Raw genomic sequence first — 25,964 nt, forward strand, 5'->3', positions numbered from 1 at the left:
GTGCAGGCGGTCCCTTCTCCCCCCCCCCCCCCACCTTGTCCTGGACAGGCGTGCGCTACAACAGCTTGTTCTGAATGTGCACGTAAAACCCTATGACCTGACCTGACCTGGGTTTTTTTTATCATCTCGGTTATGGTACACACAATTTACACTGGCGAACAGTGAGAATACGCTGAAGGTGAACAGCCACTGGAGTGGTAACGGCCCATTATAATTCGTTTAGAGGTTTACGTTGTAAGAGTGGATTTCAGACTTTTAAGTGTGTAATTTTTTATTATGGCATAAACTGTGGTATGTCAGTATGTGCACCACACAGTATGCCACTTAGTTGTCGTTTTGTTTTATGTACGGAGGGGAGTGACTGGCCGTGGTATGTGCTATCCTGTCTATGGGATGGTGCATATAAAAGATCCTTACTTGCTACTAATGGAAACATGTCGCGGGTTTCCTCACTAAGACTATATGTCAAAATTACCAAATGTCTGACATACAATAGCTGATGATTACTAAATTAATTTTCTTAATTAGTGTACAAACTGTATCAATGATAATTATGTCGAAAACAAAACAGCTAAGTCATCAGGAGGTATTTTTTTAAATGGTCCCATATCCGAATGTCTTCGAATGAGTATTATATACAAGTGTGCTGTGTTATGCTTTTGCGAAAAAAACAACAAAAAAAAACAAACATTTACTTTCAAAAAAAAATATTTGTTTTAAAAACCGCTTCCGAATCGATATCCGAATGCGCACCTCGCGTTCAATCAACAGCTCTTCGGTACTCTTCGGCCGATTCCACGAATCATACCGGAAAATTTGTAATTGGATTTGTGTGTTCCGAAATATATTTTGTATTTAGCCGAAGTGTTCCGAATGTGTGCATGCTCTTACGGATATTACGGATGTGTATTACTGTATTTTCCAATTTGGCTATATATAGTACGAAATTATTTTCAATAACCGCTCATAAGTTTTCCCTATTTTTCAGTTTTATTACTCAGCTTGTCACTTGGTCAGCATATCACTCAACTACGTATATTTTCGTGATTACACGTGTAAGTAAGTGTACAGCGAAACTACGCAAAACCTTTTTTTCCCCCTTTCTTTTCTGACAGTCATGTTTATGGATCATGACATCAGCCGAATGGTTAGGTTAAGCGAAACATGTTTAATTTTTCCAAAGGAAAACTCTATTCTTGCCCGAGATAACTTTGGACTTTTAATGTAGAAGACGCCAGCTGTTTTTGCACGGTTTTACGTTGATCAGGTGAGTGTAACATTGCGAAGGATCATGTGAAAGGGAAAGTAGAACAAATGTAGATGATGTAGCGTGAGAACTGATCGACCTTTGCAAAGTACTTATAATATGAAGTGATTTATTTGTATTGATATCTACAGTCACAATAAACCAACAAAAACACTTTAACAAAGAAAGACATGTTTTATTTAATGATGTACACAACATTTTAAAGTGGCAGTATCCGGAATAGTTTTATTATTTAAGCATATAGAACAGAAAATCCAATTACGTTTGGTGCATATATGACGCTGCACTCCGCATTGGTTTCACTACGCTGGCTTATCCAGCCTCCAGGTCAAAAACAAAGCCATGATTTTGAAAGTGGAACACTTTTGACCGGCTCCTACCGATCGATCTCGGTTTTCATCATCTTCATAAATCAAGGCTAATATTCGTTCCTCGTATTCAGCCTTGATACATGTCGTCAAGAAATCGTGTTAAAAATGCTTAAATTTCATTGGATGCGATGAGATCTGATTGCAACGAATCGCAACGCTCCTTATAGATTCCCGTGTTATGTAAACTCCATGTTGGCGGGCGAACACTGATATTGCTTTCAAGATTGTCACATGTTACCGATGCTGTGATTGGTCAGCGATGTCATTGTGTAAGGGACATAATTGGTGAACATTACAAATTTTCTTCCAATAGAGGGCGCTAGTAGTGGATATCAGTAATCTTGACTACATGTATCAAGGCTGAATACGAGGAACAAATATTAGCCTTGATTTATGAAGATGGGTTTTCATTGGCTTATCACAAGTATAGAATTCCCCAACAAGAGATCACGTGAGATTTCGCAATTTTTGAACAAATTTAACTGTCTTGATTGAGGGGTCGTCTCATATCTGCAAAACATATTTATATCCATAGAGGTATGGTACAACACCTTTCCAGGGGTCGGTGAGTGGGGGATTTGCCTTGAAATTTTGACAGTGGCCAGCTGTTGGCATACGCGTTACATTTAAGGGGGTGTTACTAATTATGTAATGCTCTAGGGGTAGGAGAAGAGGGTACTGTGTTCGATTTACGTAACATTTTTCAAGACTATATTTTATTTTTATTCATTACTTGGACCTAAAAGGGTGTTTTTTTGGAAATGCACAGTAAGTCTAGGATCGATCCCCATCGGCGGATAAATAAAAGACTATGGTATGTGATATCCTGTCTGTGGGGTGGTACATATAAACAATCCCTTGCTAAAATATGTAGCTGGTTTCCAAGGCGCGTGTGCAGGGATTTCAGCGGGGTTGGGGTTATAGACTGTGTTGAGCGAAGTTTATATGGGGTCATGCTCCCCCAGAAAATACATTTAATTTTTTTTTTAAACTTGGGCAAGTAAGGGTTCCGACCTCCAATACCCGATTCCTCTCTAAGATTATATGTCAAAATTATCAAATGTTAGACATCCAGCAGCAGATGGAAGGAAGGATAGGATATGTTTTATTTAACGAAGCACTCAACACATCTTATTTACGGTTGTATGGCGTCGGATGATTATTAAATCAATATGCTCTCACTTCAATACACACTCCCCCCCCCACCCTCAACTTTACCCTTTCCAAACGAAATAATATTTATTTGAATTTGTCGATTTTAACACGTAAAATTAAGAAGTGAAAACTTTCATTGTCTACTTTAGTATATTTTATTTTTAAAATATATACACGATTAATGTGTTACTATTATACAAACTAAACTTTGAAAGTTCTACTAACACTAATAAAATATCAATTCTGAAATAGGAAGGTACGACTGTCGATAATACGTTGTCCAGATCAAACCGGTTTTAACGAAAGACTCTGGTACCGTATCCTCAACCAAACGTTCTTCGTACAGTGCAAGATTTCTCTTTTAATTTTTTGACACGAACCCTACAATTTGAAATTGGCAAACGTACATGTTAACTGAAACTGACAACAGGCTGTCGTTTGTGCTTTGCTGAGTTATGGCGGCACAGGTGACGAATCAATTGTATACATTTGATGGTATCCGTTCATAGCGAACACACACAACTTTTTTAAAAGTGCATTTGTGCTTGTATTTCATAACAATAAATAAAAAATAACTTTCCGATCTCTTACAAAGATTAGTTATTTGCATTTTGATACATAATACAATATGCAGACATTTTTACTCGCCAGGCGGGCGACACGTGATGAGCTTTTGACTTACCTGATGCTGTTTTCACTCGCCAGGCGGGCGACAACTGATGAGCTTTTGACTTGCCTGATGCTGTTTTCACTCGTCAGGCGGGCGACACGTGATGAGCTTTTGACTTGCCTGATGCTGTTTTCACTCGCCATGGGCGATCGGGTGACCGTAAAGTGCACACCATGCTACTCATGAAAAATGTAGCGGGTTTCCTTGCAAAGAGATGGAATTCTTTCGATTTCATCCTGAACTTTTATTGCAATATAAAGTTGAGATACTGACTTTTATTCTAAATTTTAATTTTATCTATCTGTGATATTTGTATTTCTTGCTTTGTTCTTTACACTGTGTTTTAATTCAACGTTTGCATTTTTATACTGATGTTTATCATCACTTAATGTTTGCATACACATGTACCATAGTTTGACACCCAAATTAATAGCTGATATATTTTTCTTGCTGGGGTGTTGTTAAACATTTATTTATATTTCATTCCTTTCTAAGACTATCTGTCAAAATTACCAAATGTTTGACATCCAGTAGCTGGTGATTAATAAATCAATGTGCTCTAGTGGTGTTGTTAAACAAAACAAACCTTTTTTTAAATAATGGACAGTAATAATGACCGTTTTTCGCCGTTGTTATTTCGATTCCTAATTTTGATATATTTTTTAATTATATGAACACTGAGGATGTCCTATATCATTGTACACTGTACGTATGTACATGTATGTTATTTGTGAACTGACGTAGCCAGAGGGGTCCATGTCCCTTCTCCATCTCACCTCTTTTTTGTTTTTTTCTGCACCACCTTTTATATTTGCCTGTTGTGCCTTAACATCTCATTGTAGGTAGCACCCTACCACCCACCCCAATATAAAATCCTGGCTAGGGATTTTCGAAGCTAACTTAATATGCACAACATATTCATAAAACCACTGTAGGCTATGACGTCGCTACATCACATGCCATAGTGACGTCATCGCTTGTGATGGTTTAACGATTTAGTATCTAGCTAAGATAGCTTTAAAGATATGGGCCCTGGCTATGTATATGCACTTATCTTTATGCAAGGCTTCTAGATTAAGGTAGCCCCACTCCCATGGCTAGTGATAGTCAGTGTTGGGCTAGTAAATAACTACTATTGCCATGCCCAATGGCTATTGAAAAAAAGTTGTCAAATGCTGCATTTCAGTGTATTTTGTAAATATGAATATCCTGCACTACCCATCACCCAATTTTAGTGTTTTTAACCTCTATCTCCCTCTCTAGGTGACATTATTACTATTAGTAAAAGTGTATTTATACAAATTCTAGAAGCACTGCTTTGTGAATGTATTACTATTAGAGAATGTATATAAAATTTTTACTTTTGTTTCCTTTAGTATCAACAAATTGATGTTCAGGAAACTGAAGGATGTCTGACAAGATTCCAAAAGGTGCAGACAACATGCCGAGGGAGGACAACTCTGGCCTGTTTGTAAAGATTCCTCGAAAAGATTTTAACATTATAATGCGACAGCATCTTGCATCAAAAAATTTATATGCTTACCTGCAAGATGTGGCATGTGAAAACAAACGTCTCCTGCAGAGAAACGCCACTCTCGAGAAAGCCATTCTCCGAACAGGAAAGCAGATCAGTGAGCTTGTAATGACTAGAGGTCGACACTGCGAGTTCACCGAATTCTCAAGTCTACCAAGCTGTTTACAGGACCATCGCCTGAACCAGTACTGTGATGTGCAGAAGGAAGTGAACAAATTAATGGACACAGTTAAAGACCAATCAGACCTCAGTGACCGAGATAAAATGCCAGTGTTGCATGTAACGGACACTCAGAGTGTCTCGCTGAAAAGTCAGGTGTTTTTCCCGCCGTCTATGAGCATCCGGGCAGATGAAGAAAAGTCTGACGAATTGAAGACGTTAACTGCTGATGATGTTGTTGCAGATGGTTCTGAGAAAATGTTGTCACTGCAGGACACGATGTCGGTGAATTCTGGGGTTTCAAGACAGTATTTCAATATCATTGTTAGGGAGCTTGCCAAGTGTAAGAGATTCATTCAACAGCTTTTGATTAAAAATGGAGAAAAACCTAAAGATGTTATGGTAAGTTTTGTTCGTCATGCATGTGGAATAGGTTGTCTTGCTCTTTGTGGGTGTTTTTCATTGCAATGTTTTGATTCAACTGGTACAGGGCTTGAAATGCATGTAGCAAGTAAAGTATGGCAGTCTTTTAATAGGTTTCTTTTGTTTTGAAATGCAGGCCAAAAACATATGTCCTCATGGGATGTGTTATTGGGGTGGGTTGTCAAGAGTTACATAACATTTTCAAAACAAATGTCTAATTTAAATTATAAATTAAGTACATGTGAAATGCAGACAGTCATTACTATTAATAAGAGATGATTTTCCATCTGGTATATATTACCAAACAAACATTCAAACAGGGGCGGGACATAGCCCTGCAGTAGTAAAGCACTTGCTTGATGCATAGTCAGTTTGGGATCGATCCCTGTCGGTGGGCCCATTGGGCTCAATCTCGTTCTAGCCATTTGACCACGACTGGTGTATCAAAGGCCATGGTATGTACTCTCCTGTCTGTGGGATGGTGCATATAAAAGATCCATTGCTACTAATGGAAAAATTTAGTCGGTTTCCGCTCTAAGACTTATGTCAAAATTAGCCGATGATTAGTAAATCAGTGTGCTCTAGTGGTGTTGTTGAACCAAACAAACTTTAAATACAAACGAAATCTAAAACAATTGGCTAAATTAAATGTGGAAAGTGGGGGTGAAGCTGTGGGGAGTGGCCTTAGCATTACAAAACATTACATAATGTTAGAGAGGCCCTCTGTGGAGAGTGGCCTAAGCGTTGTAAACAAAACGTTACACAATGTTAGAGGGGCCCCCTGTGGAGAGTGGCCTTAGCATTACAAAACGTTACACAGTGTTAGAGGGGCCCCCTGTGGAGAGTGGCCTTAGCGTTACAAAACGTTACACAATGTTAGAGGGGCCCCCTGTGGAGAGTGGCCTTAGGGTTACAAAACGTTACACAATGTTAGAGGGGCCCCCTGTGGAGAGTGGCCTTAGCGTTACAAAACGTTACATGCGGCAGGATATAAAAAACGCCAAATTTGACATTACGTAATTGTTGAACAGCCCCAACATATAACAGAATTATGAGGTAAATAGCAGATGCGATAAATGTATGTGTATATATCTATCTAACGCGAAACAGCCATACAGTGTCATGTAGTTTAAAATGTGCTGAGGTTTCGTTTAACAGACATTCCTTTCTTTTTCACTCCTGTTTGTATAGAATGTTGTTCACCTGAAGGAACTGGTTCAATCACTGGAGGAGACTAACAGTCGACTCCGAGAATCGAACCGTCAGCTAGAAGACCTGCTAGAATCAAAGTCACAAGACCGGACCTTGATGGGTCTGCATGAAAAGGTTGGTGAAAAATGTTTTTATCAACTTCATCACCAGGGTGTCTGTACAGATATCAGGTCAAAGTGTCTCTCAGGTCTGTTTGTCGGACCAGTAAACATCAATGACTGGTGCCTGACTCTAAATGTCTGATTATTGAGAATTAATGTTTTTGAGAATTAATGTTTTTGGAATAATTTTACTGAATTTAATTAAACAACTGTAATCCTCAAAATTAAGTTCTGCATAACAACCATGGTCCTTAATAATAGATCCTTCATGATATAAATCTCAACTGAGATCCTTCATGACCAATCTGATTAAAATTAGCTCTACTGGGTCTACCAGTAGGTCTAACAGCATTGCATGGTCTGCCATGTCCAGGTGACATTACATCTATAAATAACAATTTAAATATCAGCCAATTACACTTCGCCTTTTATAGCGTTATTCGGGAGCATACAAATTCTAAAAATATCGGGCGAGACTATTTATGCATTACCAGTAGGCGAACTTGTTGGTCTATTTCAACATTGAAAAAACGGGGAAAGTGCAGTAATAAACTTTGGATTGTATACTAGTATAAACAGATTTTATAGCTATACCATCATGGTTGTTTTTTTTTGTCTTGAAACGAATGTTACATAAAATGTTATATTGCAATTAGTTTCCGGCATACTTCGTAATTCACCCGAATCATTTCGTATACCCTCGGCATAATCCCGAATGTTTTCAAATTCTTTTCAAATCACTGGCACGATTTTGCAAGTAAGGTTTTGATTGGTCAAATGAAAGGTCAATTGGACATGAGCTCCAACGAGCTGCTGTTAGATTCACATGTAATAGTGGAGCTAATTTTAATCAGATTGCTTCATGACAGTTATACGTCTCAACTGAGATCCTTCATGATAGTTACACATCTGAACTGAGATCCTTCGTAATAGTTATACATCTCAACTGAGATCGTTCATGATAGTTACACATCTCAACTGATATCGTTCATGATAGTTATACATCTCAACTGAGATCGTTCATGATAGTTGTACATCTCAACTGAGATCATTCATGACAGTTGTACATATCAACTGAGATCATTCATGACAGTTTTACATATCAACTGAGATCATTCATGACAGTTGTACATATCAACTGAGATCATTCATGACAGTTGTACATCTCAACTGAGATCATTCATGACAGTTGTACATCTCAACTGAGATCCTTCATGACAGTTGTACACCTCAACTGAGATCATTCATGACAGTTGTACACCTCAACTGAGATCCTTCATGACAGTTGTACACATCAACTGAGATCCTTCATGACAGTTGTACACATCAACTGAGATCCTTCATGACAGTTGTACATCTCAACTGAGATCCTTCATGACAGTTGTACATATCAACTGAGATCATTCATGACAGTTGTACATATCAACTGAGATCATTCATGAGTTGTACATATCAACTGAGATCATGCATGACAGTTGTACATATCAACTGAGATCATTCATGACAGTTGTACATATCAACTGAGATCATTCATGACAGTTGTACATATCAACTGAGATCATTCATGACAGTTGTACATATCAACTGAGATCATTCATGACAGTTATACATCTCAACTGAGATCATTCATGACAGTTATACATCTCAACTGAGATCATTCATGACAGTTATACATCTCAACTGAGATCATTCATGACAGTTTACATCTCAACTGAGGTCATTCATGACAGTTTACATCTCAACTGAGGTCATTCATGACAGTTGTACATCTCAACTGAGATCCTTCATGACAGTTGTACATCTCAACTGAGATCCTTCATGACAGTTATACATCTCAACTGATATCATTCATGATAGTTATACATCACAACTGAGATCGTTCATGATAGTTATACATCTCAACTGAGATCATTCATGAAAGTTATTCATCTCAACTGAGATCCTTCATGACAGTTATACATCTCAACTGAGATCATTCATGAAAGTTGTACATATCAACTGAGATCATTCATGATAGTTACACATCTCAACTGAGATCCTTCATGATAGTTGTACATCTCAACTGAGATCATTCATGACAGTTGTACATCTCAACTGAGATCGTTCATGATAGTTGTACATCTCAACTGAGATCCTTCATGACAGTTGTACATCTCAACTGAGGTCATTCATGACAGTTGTACATCTCAACTGAGATCATTCATGATAGTTGTACATATCAACTGAGATCGTTCATGATAGTTACACATCTCAACTGAGATCATTCATGATAGTTGTACATCTCAACTGAGATCCTTCATGACAGTTGTACATCTCAACTGAGATCCTTCATGACAGTTATACATCTCAACTGATATCGTTCATGATAGTTATACATCTCAACTGATATCGTTCATGATAGTTATACATCACAACTGAGATTGTTCATGATAGTTATACATCTCAACTGAGATCGTTCATGAAAGTTATTCATCTCAACTGAGATCCTTCATGACAGTTATACATCTCAACTAAGATCATTCATGATAGTTGTACATATCAACTGAGATCATTCATGATAGTTACACATCTCAACTGAGATCCTTCATGATAGTTGTACATCTCAACTGAGATCCTTCATGACAGTTGTACATCTCAACTGAGATCATTCATGATAGTTGTACATCTCAACTGAGATCCTTCATGACAGTTGTACATCTCAACTGAGATCCTTCATGACAGTTGTACATCTCAACTGAGATCATTCATGATAGTTGTACATCTCAACTGAGATCCTTCATGACAGTTGTACATCTCAACTGAGGTCATTCATGACAGTTGTACATCTCAACTGAGATCATTCATGATAGTTGTACATATCAACTGAGATCGTTCATGATAGTTACACATCTCAATTGAGATCGTTCATGATAGTTGTACATCTCAGCTGAGATCCTTCATGACAGTTGTACATCTCAACTGAGATCATTCATGACAGTTGTACATCTCAACTGAGGTCATTCATGACAGTTGTACATCTCAACTGAGATCATTCATGATAGTTGTACATATCAACTGAGATCGTTCATGATAGTTACACATCTCAATTGAGATCGTTCATGATAGTTGTACATCTCAGCTGAGATCCTTCATGACAGTTGTACATCTCAGCTGAGATCCTTCATGACAGTTGTACATCTCAACTGAGATCATTCATGACAGTTGTACATCTCAACTGAGGTCATTCATGACAGTTGTACATCACAACTGAGATCATTCATGACAGTTATACATCTCAACTGAGATCATTCATGACAGTTATACATCACAACTGAGATCGTTCATGATAGTTATACATCACAACTGAGATCGTTCATGATAGTTATACATCTCAACTGAGATCATTCATGAAAGTTATTCATCTTAACTGAGATCCTTCATGACAGTTATACATCTCAACTGAGATCATTCATGATAGTTGTACATATCAACTGAGATCGTTCATGATAGTTACACATCTCCGCTGAGATCGTTCATGATAGTTACACATCTCAACTGAGATCCTTCATGATAGTTGTACATCTCAACTGAGATCCTTCATGATAGTTGTACATCTCAACTGAGATCCTTCATGAAAGTTATACATATCAACTTAGGTCATTCGTGATAGTTATACATCTCAACTGAGATCCTTCATGATAGTTGTACATCTCAACTGAGATCCTTCATGAAAGTTATACATATCAACTTAGGTCATTCGTGATAGTTATACATCTCAACTGAGATCCTTCATGATAATTATACATCTCAACTGAGATCATTCATGATAGTTATACATCTCAACTGAGATCCTTCATGAAAGTTGTACATATTAACTTAGGTCATTCAGATAGTTATACATCTCAACTGAGATCCTTCATGATAATTATACATCTCAACTGAGATCATTCATGATAGTTATACATCTCAACTGAGATCCTTCATGATAGTTGTACATCTCAACTGAGATCATTCATGATAGTTACACATCTCAACTGAGATCGTTCATGATAGTTATACATCTCAACTGAGATCGTTCATGATAGTTGTACATATCAACTGAGATCATTCATGATAGTTATACATCTCAACTGAGATCGTTCATGATAGTTATACATCTCAACTGAGATCATTCATGACAGTTATACATCTCAACTGAGATCATTCATGACAGTTATACATCTCAACTGAGATCTTTCATGATAGTTGTATATCACAATGAAGATCCTTTTTGACAGTTATACATCTCAGCTGAGATCCTTCATGATAGTTTTACATCACAACCAAGATGTCTCATGATAATTTTACATGCACACCAAGGTGGACTACGATTAGTGTTCTATTATTTTCAGTAACCTCCATCACAGTCTTGTTTCAGATATTGTTTTGTCTACTTGAAGGTTCAGAAGCTGGAGAGGCAGCTGAATTTGAAGGAGAAGACCCTGAAGGAGCTGAACAAGCAGTGTGACTCCTTGAAGGCATCGATACAGCCAGACGACTCAACTTGTGACTCCTTGAAGACATCCATACAGCCAGATGACTCAACTTGTGACTCCTTGAAGACATCCATTCAGCCAGATGATTCAACTTGTGACTCCTTAAAGACATCCATACTGTCAGATGACTTGACACGTGAATCTTTAAAGACATCCATACGACCAGATGATTCAACTTGTGACTCCTTGAAGACATCCATACAGTCTGACTTCTCAACACTAATGGCTGCCTCGAGTCTACACAAGACCGAGGTATTGGCACCGGTTGAAATGAAATCTTACTAGTGTCACTACATCTTGCCTTCTGTTAGTAGATCTGACAAAGTCATTCATGTCCAGGTGACCTTCCATAGTTGTTTAGCTGTACGGTATCTGCACTGTGTATCAACATGAGTTTTAAGTTCAGATCTACATGTACATGATGATTTTGAGTTCAGTTCTACATTATGTTTTTGAGTTCAGGTCTACATTATGATTTTTAATTCAGGTCATAAATGTATCAAGCAATATCTGTAAGTTTGTATAATATTCGAGGACATATATTTTGTTTTAATGTGACAATCATAGTTTTGTGTAGATGTAATATATGTATTTAAATATGTGAATGAGTTTAAGTTCTGCCCCCGTGAATATAAGAAAATCACAAGTCACAATGTGACATGAATGTTTACGAACCACGGTTCAAGGTCATGTGACAGACATGACACTTGAGTGTATTTCAGTGACAGTGGTGGTGCATTGAATTTGGAAATAACCTTCTTTTTTTTCTTAGATTTGCAGGTGTTATTGTCTATTTGATCCCAGAAAACACTGTAATTAACCAATCACATTACAGAACACAGATCACCATCAAATTACAAATTAAGATAATTACTTTTGTGTGTAAACACTGGTGACATTTTTCATTTACAGAATTCTTCTTCTCAGACGGATGTTATGAAGAGTTCACAACATTGTGTATCAGTTCAGACTGATGACGAATCAACCAAGAGTGATGATGTATGTGGTGAAGATGGTGGGCTGTCAAAACCAACAGAGGTTTCTGATGCTGTCCATCATAGAATCGCTGACCTTGAAATACTGGTGGCAGATTTAACTACAGCCATCAGTGAGAGGGATGCCAGGCTTACAGCACTGCATAATGAAAATAAGGTAATCATTGCAGCCTTTAAATCATCATTATAGTCCTTATGGTAATCATTGCAGGATTGCCTTTAACTCATCATTATAGTCCTTACGGTAATCATTGCAGGATTGCCTTTAACTCATCATTATAGTCCTTAAAGTAATCATTTCAGGATTGCCTTTAACTCATCATTATAATCCTTAAGGTAATCATTGCAGGATTGCCTTTAACTCATCATTATAGTCCTTAAGGTAATCATTGCAGGATTGCCTTTAACTCAGCATTATAGTCCTTACGGTAATCATTTCAGTATTGCCTTTAAATCATTATACGGTAATCATTTCAGGATTGCCTTTAAATCATTATACGGTAATCATTGCAGGATTGCCTTTAACTCATCATTAAAGTCCTTACGGTAATCATTGCAGGATTGCCTTTAAATCATCATTATAAGGTAATCATTGCAGGATTGCCTTTAAATCATCATTATAAGGTAATCATTGCAGGATTGCCTTTAAATCATCATTATAAGGTAATCATTGCAGGATTGCCTTTAACTCATCATTATAGTCCTTAAGGTATTCATTGCAGGATTGCCTTTAAATCATCATTATAGTCCTTAAGGTAATCATTGCAGGATTGCCTTTAACTCATCATTATAGTCCTTAAGGTAATCATTTCAGGATTGCCTTTAACTCATCATTATAGTCCTTAAAGTAATCATTTCAGGATTGCCTTTAAATCATTATAAGGTAATCATTGCAGGATTGCCTTTAAATCATCATTATACGGTAATCATTACAGGATTGCCTTTAAAGCATCATTATATGGTAATCATTGCAGGATTGCCTTTAACTCATCATTATAGTCCTTAAGGTATTCATTGCAGGATTGCCTTTAAATCATCATTATAAGGTAATCATTGCAGGATTGCCTTTAAATCATCATTATACGGTAATCATTGCAGGATTGCCTTTAAATCATCATTATACGGTAATCATTGCAGGATTGCCTTTAACTCATCATTATAGTCCTTAAGGTATTCATTGCAGGATTGCCTTTAAATCATCATTATAGTCCTTAAGGTAATCATTGCAGGATTGCCTTTAACTCATCATTATAGTCCTTAAGGTAATCATTTCAGGATTGCCTTTAACTCATCATTATAGTCCTTAAAGTAATCATTTCAGGATTGCCTTTAAATCATTATAAGGTAATCATTGCAGGATTGCCTTTAAATCATCATTATACGGTAATCATTGCAGGATTGCCTTTAAAGCATCATTATACGGTAATCATTGCAGGATTGCCTTTAACTCATCATTATAGTCCTTAAGGTAATCATTGCAGGATTGCCTTTAACTCATCATTATAGTCCTTAAAGTAATCATTTCAGGATTGCCTTTAAATCATTACAAGGTAATCATTGCAGGATTGCCTTTAAAGCATCATTATACGGTAATCATTGCAGGATTGCCTTTAAAGCATCATTATACGGTAATCATTGCAGGATTGCCTTTAAAGCATCATTATACGGTAATCATTGCAGGATTGCCTTTCAATCATCATTATATGGTAATCATTTTAGGATTGCCTTTAAATCATCAATTTTTTTGGTAGTCTATAGTCCGTCCCAAAGGGAATGCCTTTTTTCATACTGTGAAATTTACTACAAGTTATTTATTTCTGAGCTGATTGTTTTCAAAATTGCATTAAAAAATAGTTTAGGTTTTGTTTTTTTGTTATTTCCAAAATAGTTTTACTTTTCTTCTTACGTGAAACCAAACTGAAATTATTTACAAAAAAACATTTTTGTAGGTTGTTGGGACGGACTATAAGTTCTCACAACTTTTTGATCACAAAGTGCAATGCAAAAAGACTTAACAAGGATGGTGTGATGTTGATTAACAGAGATTTGTGAACTTGGCATCAGAATCATTTTTATACCTTTTTTGTTCGTTAATTATTTATTGCAAAGTTGTATTTATGACTTTAGGTAAAATAAATCTTATATTCATTTAGATTTTTTATTTCTTAAATTTGTGTAACTTCTTTTTAAATTTTGTTTTATTTGTATACCTTTTATTTAAATGCATGAAAGAAAGAAACATCAAACTCTACTAAGTTAGTACCTGCATACAGCATTTCTGTTCCACTAAATATGTAATTTTTCAAGTCTGTAACAGTAAATCACATACTTTTTATCATCATTTGAGTTCATGAAAATGATTATTTCTCAACTATGATTTAAAATACTAATTATCTGTATGCAGTGTTCTGCATCCAGTTTATTGGGCAACTTATTAATCGAAAAATCAATGTCATATTCTAAACAAAAACAGAATTATAGGGCTTCAAATATGGGACAAAATTATAAATAAAATAATTTTTGACATAAAAATTAAATAAATCAATTTTTTTTGCTGTGAATGCAGTTTGCAGTTATAATTTTTTTTTTTTTTTTTTTAAATCTAAATTTTAAAAAAGATCATGCTGATCATTGAGCTGATTGCACATGTAAGACCTTGGTGTACAAAATGTCTTTTTATAGAATGCTTTTCTTGGAGTGGGAATGTTCGAGGATCTATCCATACATCATACATGTGTTTTTGTGTCACTGGGTTGTATAGCGCGTTCTTCGGTGATTTCAACATATGTAAACTAGTAAGGCAGGGTTGACAATTAGCTGTCGCCCAGTCACCCGTGGCAACCTTTATTGGCTAAGGGCGACTAAGAATTTTACAAAACTAGTCCATTGGGCGACCATCTAATTTAGGGTCTGGCGAGGATGGTACCAGTTAAATATGAAATGCACTGAAACCAAATTGAATGTGACAAAACACACCGAGTCAGTGCTGGTGCAAACTACAGATCTAGCAGTAGAAAACGTAGAACATGCTCCATATTTTGACAGTGCAAGACTCAACCTATGTGGTTTTGGGCTGGGTCTTTCTAGAAATAGAGCTCAAAACGTATTTCAGACACTGCATGTATTTTTAAAATCTGGAAGTCGTCAGCTTATTGGAATGGACTGGATATGTCATAATTATCTAGTAGACCTACTTTTTTACAATTGATAATTCAATGTTATCGTAAAAACTAATCATATTTAATTGGCTTATATTATTCTAGAACAAAATCAAAATCTTTATTGTAGTTTTAAATCACATTAACGTGAGCACATGCGCACATATAAAAATAGCAATGAAATTTTCCATTACTACAGGGATTAGTCCAAAGGTTAGTTAATTGATTGCCATTGTCAGTATTGTATTAAATTTAAGCGATTTGCATGCAATAAGAACAGATCAGATCTAAAGTCCTGACATGATGCAAGATTTACTGTAATAACCATTAGGAGGTGTTTATGCTTTGTAATATGATAAAGTACACAGTATATTTTGGTAAAATGTGTGTGTGGGGGGGGGGGGGGGGGGGTGTTCACAGATTTATTTTTCTTTTGATATTTATTTTATTAGTAGCCTACTATTGTAGCATTTACAATATCCACATTTTATTGAGACAGAAAATATAAATTTTAGTATGTTGACCCTTTGCATCAAAAGGGAACAGATCGATAAATTGACATGTAACGTCATAATGAATAAACATAAAATTCATATAAAAACATTAGTTGATTAAGTTTTAAACCCATACCATCTTAAATAACTTTTTTTTCTTCTTTTTTTGGGGGGCTGGGGGGGGGGTGAGGTCAGTGTAAATTAAAACAAATTCTTTATAAATTACATGTATCATCAAACTGCATAGATTAAATTGTCTTTTCCAATACAGGTTTTAAGGCAATTGATGCAACGTCCAAGGTAATCTGAACGACAAAACCGTAATACATGATCAGGGCTGTATCTCTGCATAATGGATAGTCGAATGGGTATTTGGCAAAATAGTGGATGATTCCATGGACTGCCACTCCCAGACTAGTTTATTAAATCATGTGCAGTTCTACGTTTAGTCTCTTTGTACTGCATTACCTTTTACTTAAGAGAAAAAACAAGTCAAGCTGCATACGTGTGCCTTGGCTGTTGTAGCATTTTGTCTTCATGCACCCCTGTATTAACAATGAGATTTAATCTGTATAATTTAATGGTAATTTGTAAAGAAACATTTTTATTTGTACTGGATTTCTTCATCACTGTTTTTTTTTACTTTAGTTGGTATGGGTTTAAAACTTAATAACATGTTTTTATATGAATTTTAACTTTATTCATTATGAAGTTACATGCCAATTCATCGGTTTCCTTTTGAAGCAGACTATATACGGTGTGCACATGGTTATTATTCAACAAAGAATGTTCTAGTTTTTATTTTGGCTGTGCAGTTAAATTTCAATGTAATAATTGAAGGCTTAGTTGAATTTGAGAAGGGCCAGTAAGATTTTTCTTCAACTTGCCCTGCTGGCGACCATGGTTTTCATGTTAATTTTCAATCCTGATGAGGTGATTATGAAGTAAACATGTATCCGTACATGATCCGTGTGTTTCCGTATTGTACAGATGCTGGAGAGGAACTACAAACAGATGCTGCAGAGTCTGGTGGACATCGAGCAGGACCATGATGCATTGCGCTGGAAGGAAGAAAAGGTGGCTCTTGTGCGTCAGCTGGATCAGAAGAGCCGCTATCTCAAGGAACAGAAGGATGACGCCAAGTATTCCCTGAAGAAGGTGAGTGCTGGACGGAGGGAAGGAAATGTTCAATCTAATTAAAATTAGCTCCACTGGTTAATTACTATTACCTGTGGATCTAACAGCACCCCGTTGAAGCTCATGTTCAGTTGACCTTTTTTTCGACCAATCAGAACCTTACTTGCAAAATCATGCCAGTGATTTGAAAAGAATTTGAAAAAATTTGGGATTATGCCGAGGGTATACGAAATGATTCGGGTGAATTACGAAGTATGCCAGAAACTAATTTCAGTAAAAAAAATGCATATAAAATTCCTTTAAAGACGAAAAAAAACATCCCGTGATGGTATAGCCATAAGATCTTTTTATACTAGTAATAACTAGTAAACCAGAGTTTATTACTGCACTTTCCCCCGTTTTTATAATGTTGAAATAGATCAACAAGTTCGCCTATTGCATAAATAGTCTCGCCCAATATTTTTAGAATTTGTATGCTCTGGAATAACACTATAAAAGGCGAAGTGTAATTGGTCGATATTTAAATTGTTATTTATAGATGAAATGTCACCTGGACATGGGAGTCCACGCAATGCTGTTAGAACTACTGGTAGACCAGTAGTGCTAATTTTAATCAGGTTGGGAAATGTTGGATTAGCATGCAGGACACTATAGCCTCCCATCCTCTTACAAAAATGTTTTGTTTGATGTAAGAAGAAAAGTAAAAGTGTTTTGGAAATAAAATAAAAAAATAAATTTTTTGTGTCCAATTTAAAAAACACTCGGGTCAGATATAAATAATTTGTAGTAAATTCCATAGCATGATAAAATGTATTCCCTGTGGGACGGACTATAGTACATGGTTTAATCAGTAGATGGCAAGTGTCTGACAATGGTACTAGAAAGAAATGTGTTTACCAGTGTTTTAACACATTGTTTAGTAAGTGGCTTTTAGGTATGGTACAGTCAATACTGTAGGTCATCACTCTAGGTGTACATGGTGTCTTATTGACTTTACTTACCTGTACACCATCCCCAACATTTAATATGTCATTGCCTTAGGTCAGGGGCATCATCAACGGCAGCTTTGTGCTGCTGGCTATACATTACTGCAGTCAATAAAGCTACTCAGTGATGGCAAAATGTATACACCAAAATGTATTGAGAATTTTGTACATTTGAAATAGACTTCATACCTGCCAGTCATGTTTATTTGTTGCAGAAGTCATTTTAAACAAATTGCTGTAGGGAGGCTCAGAATTGATGCTAGTGGGCCGTGGCTGACAGTCACTGGAAAGCGAACATGTTTGTATTGTGGACACATTTATTTGTGTTGTAGATAACAGGGTTCAACAAATCCACTAGTCCTTTGTTCCGGTTAATTAATATTTAGTGTTTGGTCTAGTGGAAATTATCAACCGTATTACTACAATACATAAAGCACTTGTCAAAGCTTTCGTGAGGGCTAGTGGAAATTATCAACCGTATTACTACAATACATAAAGCACTTGTCAAAGCTTCTGTGAGGGCTAGTGGAAATTATCAACCGTATTACTACAATACATAAAGCACTTGTCAAAGCTTCTGTGAGGGCTAGTGGAAATTATCAACCGTATTACTACAATACATAAAGCACTTGTCAAAGCTTCTGTGCGGGCTAGTGGAAATTATCAACCGTATTACTACAATACATAAAGCACTTGTCAAAGCTTCTGTGAGGGCTAGTGGAAATTATCAACCGTATTACTACAATACATAAAGCACTTGTCAAAGCTTCCGTGAGGGCTAGTGGAAATTATCAACCGTATTACTACAATACATAAAGCACTTGTCAAAGCTTCCGGGTAGGTCTAGTGGAAATTATCAACCGTATTACTACAATACATAAAGCACTTGTCAAAGCTTCCGGGTAGGTCTAGTGGAACTTATCAACCGTATTACTACAATACATAAAGCACTTGTCAAAGCTTCTGTGAGGGCTAGTGGAACTTATCAACCGTATTACTACAATACATAAAGCACTTGTCAAAGCTGTGAGGGCTAGTGGAAATTATCAACCGTATTACTACAATACATAAAGCACTTGTCAAAGCTTCTGTGAGGGCTAGTGGAAATTATCAACCGTATTACTACAATACATAAAGCACTTGTCAAAGCTTCCGTGAGGGCTAGTGGAAATTATCAACCGTATTACTACAATACATAAAGCACTTGTCAAAGCTTCCGTGAGGGCTAGTGGAACTTATCAACCGTATTACTACAATACATAAAGCACTTGTCAAAGCTTCCGTGAGGGCTAGTGGAAATTATCAACCGTATTACTACAATACATAAAGCACTTGTCAAAGCTTCCGTGAGGGCTAGTGGAAATTATCAACCGTATTACTACAATACATAAAGCACTTGTCAAAGCTTCCGTGAGGGCTAGTGACCTTTTCAAACATTTGTCAAACACTGTATAACAGTCATACCAGTATGACAGGAAAACTCAACATGTTGATATTGTAGATAGTCACTGCAGGATGATATAGGAACACTCAACATGTTCAAGCCTTGAAATAAGCAGCTGGTCACGGTCATTGTCCGGTACAAATTTGTAACTTGTCAGTAACAATGTCGATTGCGCTGGTAACCATGTCTGAAGCTCGAGTTGTAGTAATAGCCGGCTGTTTTGGAGTCGAATACACTTAATGCACCGATTAAAAACCCCATTTGATTACAAATGAAAAAACACAAATGTGTACCAGTGGGATTCGAACCGGTTTGCGGGGCACTTGACAGTCCAACACGAAGTTCATCTACAGTCCGCGTACCTGTTTAGTAGGATTTTTCATAGTCTCGATTTTGTGGGAACTTACATTGTAAAAAGTGATGTCACGCATATTAGTAATTGACCTTTCGTACTTAGCGTATACATGTACTTCCTGTGGCGATTTCATTTAAAGTTTGCAAGTCAAATTGCCTCGTGGTTAACAATTAAAGGATGTTGAACAAAATAACTTCAGTCTTTGCTGTAAAAGAACAGACAGGTACCGATAATGACAAATCAACTGTCCCTGTTCCCAGTATCCGCGGCGGGCAGCCGCCGATTAAATCGTCCCCCAAAATTTCCAAACGAATATCCTGCAGAGTAGTATCTTAAAATCTAGCACAGAATTAAAATGGTAAAAGGAGGATTTAGTTAGAACAAATGCCTCTTTGTGACTACAGTTTGAAGAAAACACCAAATGGTAAAAGGAGGATTTAGTTAAAACAAATGCCTTTGTGGCTACAGTTTGAAGAAAACACCAAATGGTAAAAGGAGGATTTAGTTAAAACAAATGCCTCTTTGTGGCTACAGTTTGAAGAAAACACCAAATGGTAAAAGGAGGATTTAGTTAAAACAAATGCCTCTTTGTGGCTACAGTTTGAAGAAAACACCAAATGGTAAAAGGAGGATTTAGTTAAAACAAATGCCTTTGTGGCTACAGTTTGAAGAAAACACCAAATGGTAAAAGGAGGATTTAGTTAAAACAAATGCCTCTTTGTGGCTACAGTTTGAAGAAAACACCAAATGGTAAAAGGAGGATTTAGTTAAAACAAATGCCTCTTTGTGGCTACAGTTTGAAGAAAACACCAAATGGTAAAAGGAGGATTTAGTTAGAACAAATGCCTCTTTGTGACTACAGTTTGAAGAAAACACCAAATGGTAAAAGGAGGATTTAGTTAAAACAAATGCCTTTGTGGCTACAGTTTGAAGAAAACACCAAATGGTAAAAGGAGGATTTAGTTAAAACAAATGCCTCTTTGTGGCTACAGTTTGAAGAAAACACCAAATGGTAAAAGGAGGATTTAGTTAAAACAAATGCCTCTTTGTGGCTACAGTTTGAAGAAAACACCAAATGGTAAAAGGAGGATTTAGTTAAAACAAATGCCTCTTTGTGGCTACAGTTTGAAGAAAACACCAAATGGTAAAAGGAGGATTTAGTTAAAACAAATGCCTCTTTGTGACTACAGTTTGAAGAAAACACCAAATGGTAAAAGGAGGATTTAGTTAAAACAAATGCCTTTGTGGCTACAGTTTGAAGAAAACACCAAATGGTAAAAGGAGGATTTAGTTAAAACAAATGCCTCTTTGTGGCTACAGTTTGAAGAAAACACCAAATGGTAAAAGGAGGATTTAGTTAAAACAAATGCCTCTTTGTGGCTACAGTTTGAAGAAAACACCAAAGGTGAGGTTACACTTATGACATGCTCGCTCTGCAAAACATTTCAAAAAGAAATGCAGTATAATCACGATTTTTTGGACGCATGGATCAAAGGGTCCACAAATCTGTGTGTGTCAAATGCTAAAGATCACCCGGCAACCAAAAATATAGAATATTACCACAAACATGACACTGATGACATTGAAAAAAATGGACGAGTCAGATCATCATGGATCTGAAAGTTCAACACAAAGTGATAGTGATGACAGTTTCATGGCTTAATTTCTTAAGCCCTATCCTAACCGGCCGCGAGTGATTATTTTAGAAATCATTGATTTCCATTGCCGCATCCTAACTGTATGCGCGCGATACGACAGGTCGCACGCGTGCAGTTAGGATATGGCAATTGAAATCCATGATTTCTAAAATAATCGCTCATGTAGCTCACGGTTTGTTAGGATACAGCTTTACCAGAGGACATATATTAATGCATCATAGACGTAAGTATGTAACAATAATAAATGTCATCATTTGGTGACTATTGCCTTAATTGCTGCATTGATTATTTAGTAATTAAATATATCAATTATTAAACAACATACAACTTATTTATTTCATTTTTATTTACAATGTTTTGTGACAAGTACAATTTCTTTTATGTCAGGCACAAATTGATTGGTGCAGGACATTGTGTCAGGTACACCAAAATGTTTTATTTCAAGGCTTGCATGTTGATATTGTAGATAGTGACTGCAGGATGATATAGGAACACTCAACATGTTGATATTGTAGATAGACACTGCAGCATGATATAGAAAAACTCAACATGTTGGTATTGCAGATAGTCATTGCAGGATGATATAGGAACACTCAACATGTTAATATTATAGATAGTCACTGCAGGATGATATAGGAACACCCGACATGTTGATATTGTAGTCACTGCAGGATGATATAGGAAAACTCATCATGTTGATATTATAGATAGTCACTGCAGGATGATATAGGAACACCCGACATGTTGATATTGTAGACACTGCAGGATGATATAGTAACACTGAACATGTTGATATTGTAGACAGTCACTTCAGTATTATGTAGGAACACTCAACATGTTGATATTGTAGACAGTCACTGCAGGATGATATAGGAACACCCGACATGTTGATATTGTAGACAGTCACTGCAGGATGATATAGGAACACTCAACATGTTGATATTGTAGTTACTGCAGGATGATATAGGAACACCTGACATGTTGATATTGTAGTTACTGCAGGATGATATAGGAACACTCGACATGTTGATATTGTAGTTACTGCAGGATGATATAGGAACACTCGACATGTTGATATTGTAGTTACTGCAGGATGATATAGGAACACTCGACATGTTGATATTGTAGTTACTGCAGGATGATATAGGAACACTCGACATGTTGATATTGTAGTCACTGCAGGATGATGATACAGGAACACCCGACATGTTGATATTGTAGTCACTGCAGGATGATACAGGAACACTCAACATGTTGATATTGTAGTCACTGCAGGATGATACAGGAACACTCAACATGTTGATATTGTAGTCACTGCAGGATGATATAGGAAAACTCAACATGTTGATATTGTAGTCACTGCAGGATGATATAGGAACACCCGACATGTTGATATTGTAGTCACTGCAGGATGATATAGGAACACCCGACATGTTGATATTGTAGTCACTGCAGGATGATATAGGAACACCCGACATGTTGATATTGTAGTCACTGCAGGATGATATAGGAACACTCGACATGTTGATATTGTAGTCACTGCAGGATGATATAGGAACACTCAACATGTTGGTATTGTAGATAGTCACTGCAGCATGATATAGGAAAACTCATCATGTTGATATTGTAGATAGTCACTGCAGCATGATATAGGAAAACTCAACATGTTGATATTGTAGATAGAAAGAAAAAAGAAAGAAATGTTGTATTTAACGACGCACTCAACACATTTTATTTATGGTTATATGGCGTCAGACATATGGTTACGGACCACACAGATTTTGAGAGGAAACCTGCTGTCGCCACTTCATGGGCTACTCTTTCCGATTAGCAGCAAGGGATCTTTTATTTGCGCTTCCCACAGGCAGGATAGCACAAACCATGGCCTTTGTTGAACCAGTTATGGATCACTGGTCGGTGCAAGTGGTTTACACCTACCCATTGAGCCTTGCGGAGCACTCACTCAGGGTTTGGAGTCGGTATCTGGATTAAAAATCTCATGCCTCGACTGGGATCTAAACCCAGTACCTACCAGCCTGTTGACCGATGGCCTAACCACAACGCCACCAAGGCCGGTGTATTGTAGATAGTCACTGCAGGATGATAAAGGAAAACTCACATATTATATGACTCGTATCATTACTGTATGATTTTATTAACCCTAACACTAAACCTAACCCATTTTCTTTCTGGGGGAGGCCCCCCATACCCCTGTTGACTGCGGTTACATTCAGCACATACATTGCAAATATTCAATTTCATTGCTCCATACCCAAAATTTTTATTCTGGCAGAAGCACTGATAGGGAATATTTAACATGTTATTTGTATTGTAGATACAGTCACTACAACATGATGTGGGCAAACTGAACACGCAGAAGTGTAAACTGGAGGCAACATTGAAGAAAGAACGTGAAGACTACAAGAAGCGAGAAACACAGTATTTAAATCAGATTCAGGCAATTCAAGCACAGGTAGGTGCAGTAACACCCCAAGCCACCTGATACAATTAAACTCTGTAGTTGGACAAAATGTAGCAGACTGATATAGTTTTGACATACATGCACACACACACACAAACAAACATACACACGTTATTATTTTCACAACACAACCTTAGTGACACAGTTTTATAATCCTTTGTATCTTTATAACAAATATATAACAGGTAACTTTATAGATACTAATAATTGCATGACATGATGTATATTATATGATTGTATGATCACTCTCAGGTTGTTTTCACTTTGACCATGTTTTGGATGAAAGAATAAGATACAAACAGGATCTTTTTTTTCACATTAGTGTGAGCCCATGTCACTTGACATAATATATATATATATATGATTGTATGATCACTCTTGTTTGGTTGTTTTCAGTTTGTCCATGTTTTGGATAAAAAGAATAAGATGCAAATAGTTTCTTTATCAAAGCTCGCCATGGCTCGCCAACATTTATTCTCTGAGCCCATGTCACTTGACATTATATATAATTATATATATAGAGGATTCGTCACGAGTATTTTTTAATATGGAAAATATCAACTATGTTAATCGGTATTTATCGAGGCTCTGCTGAGACAAATACCGATTAACTAGACGAGGTTGATATTTTACATATTAAAAAACACGAGTAGCGAATTCTGTTTATCCTATAACACTTCTAAAATAACAATTTAATAAAAAAAACAATTGGTAAATCACAGTACTAAAGTCGCCACCATCGATGATATGACGTCATCACGATTAGCACAGATTAATTTGACGTCACGCATTTAAAATAAAACTTTAAAAACATTACGCTCAAGTACACGAGGGTCTTGATGACTGGTAAGCAAATAACCCATCCTCAGCAACACATTACCTCGAGACCTTGCAAATTTGCATACCATTATTAACCGGGTTAATAAAGTAAATTATCACATGAGTTTATGACATGGATATGATGGGTAAGTTATAGGATAAATATATATACGATTGAATGATCACTCTCTGTTTGGTTGTTTTCAGTTTGACCATGTTTTGGATGAAAAGAACAAGATGCAAACAGTATCTTTATCAAAGCTCACTATGGCTCGCCCACATTTAGTCTCCGAGCCCATGTCACTTGGTCCACCGTGCAGACCGATGAATGTTCCATGGAAGCAGGCATACAGCGAGGTGTCATTGGTTGCCGACGGTGACCCGTCGTTAGCTCCGCTCGTGGAAGAGGTCGTGGGTAAGAGTGCAGAAGATAAAACGTCTAAACAGGAGTTTGTCTGTAAGCACTGTCTGCGGACAGATTTCTCTTCGCTGGAGAGTTTTCAGCACCATTTGAACAGATGTGGTGACTAGAGGGACAGAGTATGCCGTTTGAGACACCCAGCCCATATCGCATCTCATTCTGTCCTGGATCATCTCACCCTAGCCTGCACCATCCTGTCCAAATACCATTCTATCCCTTCTCCTGTTTGCACATACGCTGCTCTTCGCTTTCTCTCCCACAGGGACAAATACAGGCTTTCCGCCAGAAAATAATACGAGAGTAGGAGGCCTACATAATAAAACCAAAAGACTTGTTATGCATTTGAAATAGTTTGAAATTGGACACAACATTTTATCTACTTAGGACATTTTTTAAACAGCAATTCTCTTGCTATAGTATATCTAAAAACATTTTAAATATATATATCCATTGATTTTTCTAGATTTTAGGAGACAAAATTTACCTATCATACCCTCTGGCAGAAACCCTGATACCTTTCCAGACCTATGATTGTATTATAATTATTCATTCCAGTCATGGTACCGGCCTCAGTGGCATCGTGGTTAGGCCATCAGTCTACAGGCTGGT

The 25,964-nt window shown here is 36.7% G+C and overlaps 1 protein-coding gene across 2 annotated transcripts; it reads left to right on the plus strand.

Moving 5' to 3' along the window:
• Positions 1-905: 905 nt before the first annotated feature.
• On the plus strand, positions 906-25,960 carry LOC121380262 (RB1-inducible coiled-coil protein 1-like). Of its 2 annotated transcripts, none has more exons than XM_041509109.1 (8): positions 906-1,267; positions 4,840-5,558; positions 6,771-6,905; positions 11,311-11,658; positions 12,319-12,558; positions 17,044-17,211; positions 23,969-24,106; positions 25,142-25,960. In XM_041509109.1, the coding sequence occupies exons 2-8, from the start codon at positions 4,872-4,874 to the stop codon at positions 25,463-25,465; spliced, it is 2,040 nt and encodes a 679-aa protein (XP_041365043.1). In that variant the 5' UTR covers positions 906-1,267; positions 4,840-4,871; the 3' UTR covers positions 25,466-25,960. The 2 variants fall into 2 exon arrangements, with proteins under 2 accessions (XP_041365043.1, XP_041365044.1); XM_041509110.1 differs by having other exon boundaries at positions 906-1,055.
• Positions 25,961-25,964: the final 4 nt, after the last annotated feature.

Source organism: Gigantopelta aegis, chromosome 8, assembly GCF_016097555.1.
Source record: "Gigantopelta aegis isolate Gae_Host chromosome 8, Gae_host_genome, whole genome shotgun sequence".
NCBI classification, from domain to species: Eukaryota; Metazoa; Mollusca; class Gastropoda; order Neomphalida; family Peltospiridae; genus Gigantopelta; species Gigantopelta aegis.

Bases quoted from the DNA above. Each gene is read 5' to 3' on its own strand.
- LOC121380262 (XM_041509109.1), top strand. From the start codon at position 4,872: ATGTCTGACAAGATTCCAAAAGGTGCAGACAACATGCCGAGGGAGGAC. The intron at 12,559-17,043 runs GTAATCATTGCA...CGTATTGTACAG, and splicing joins CACTGCATAATGAAAATAAG to ATGCTGGAGAGGAACTACAA. The intron at 24,107-25,141 runs GTAGGTGCAGTA...GGTTGTTTTCAG, and splicing joins TTCAGGCAATTCAAGCACAG to TTTGACCATGTTTTGGATGA.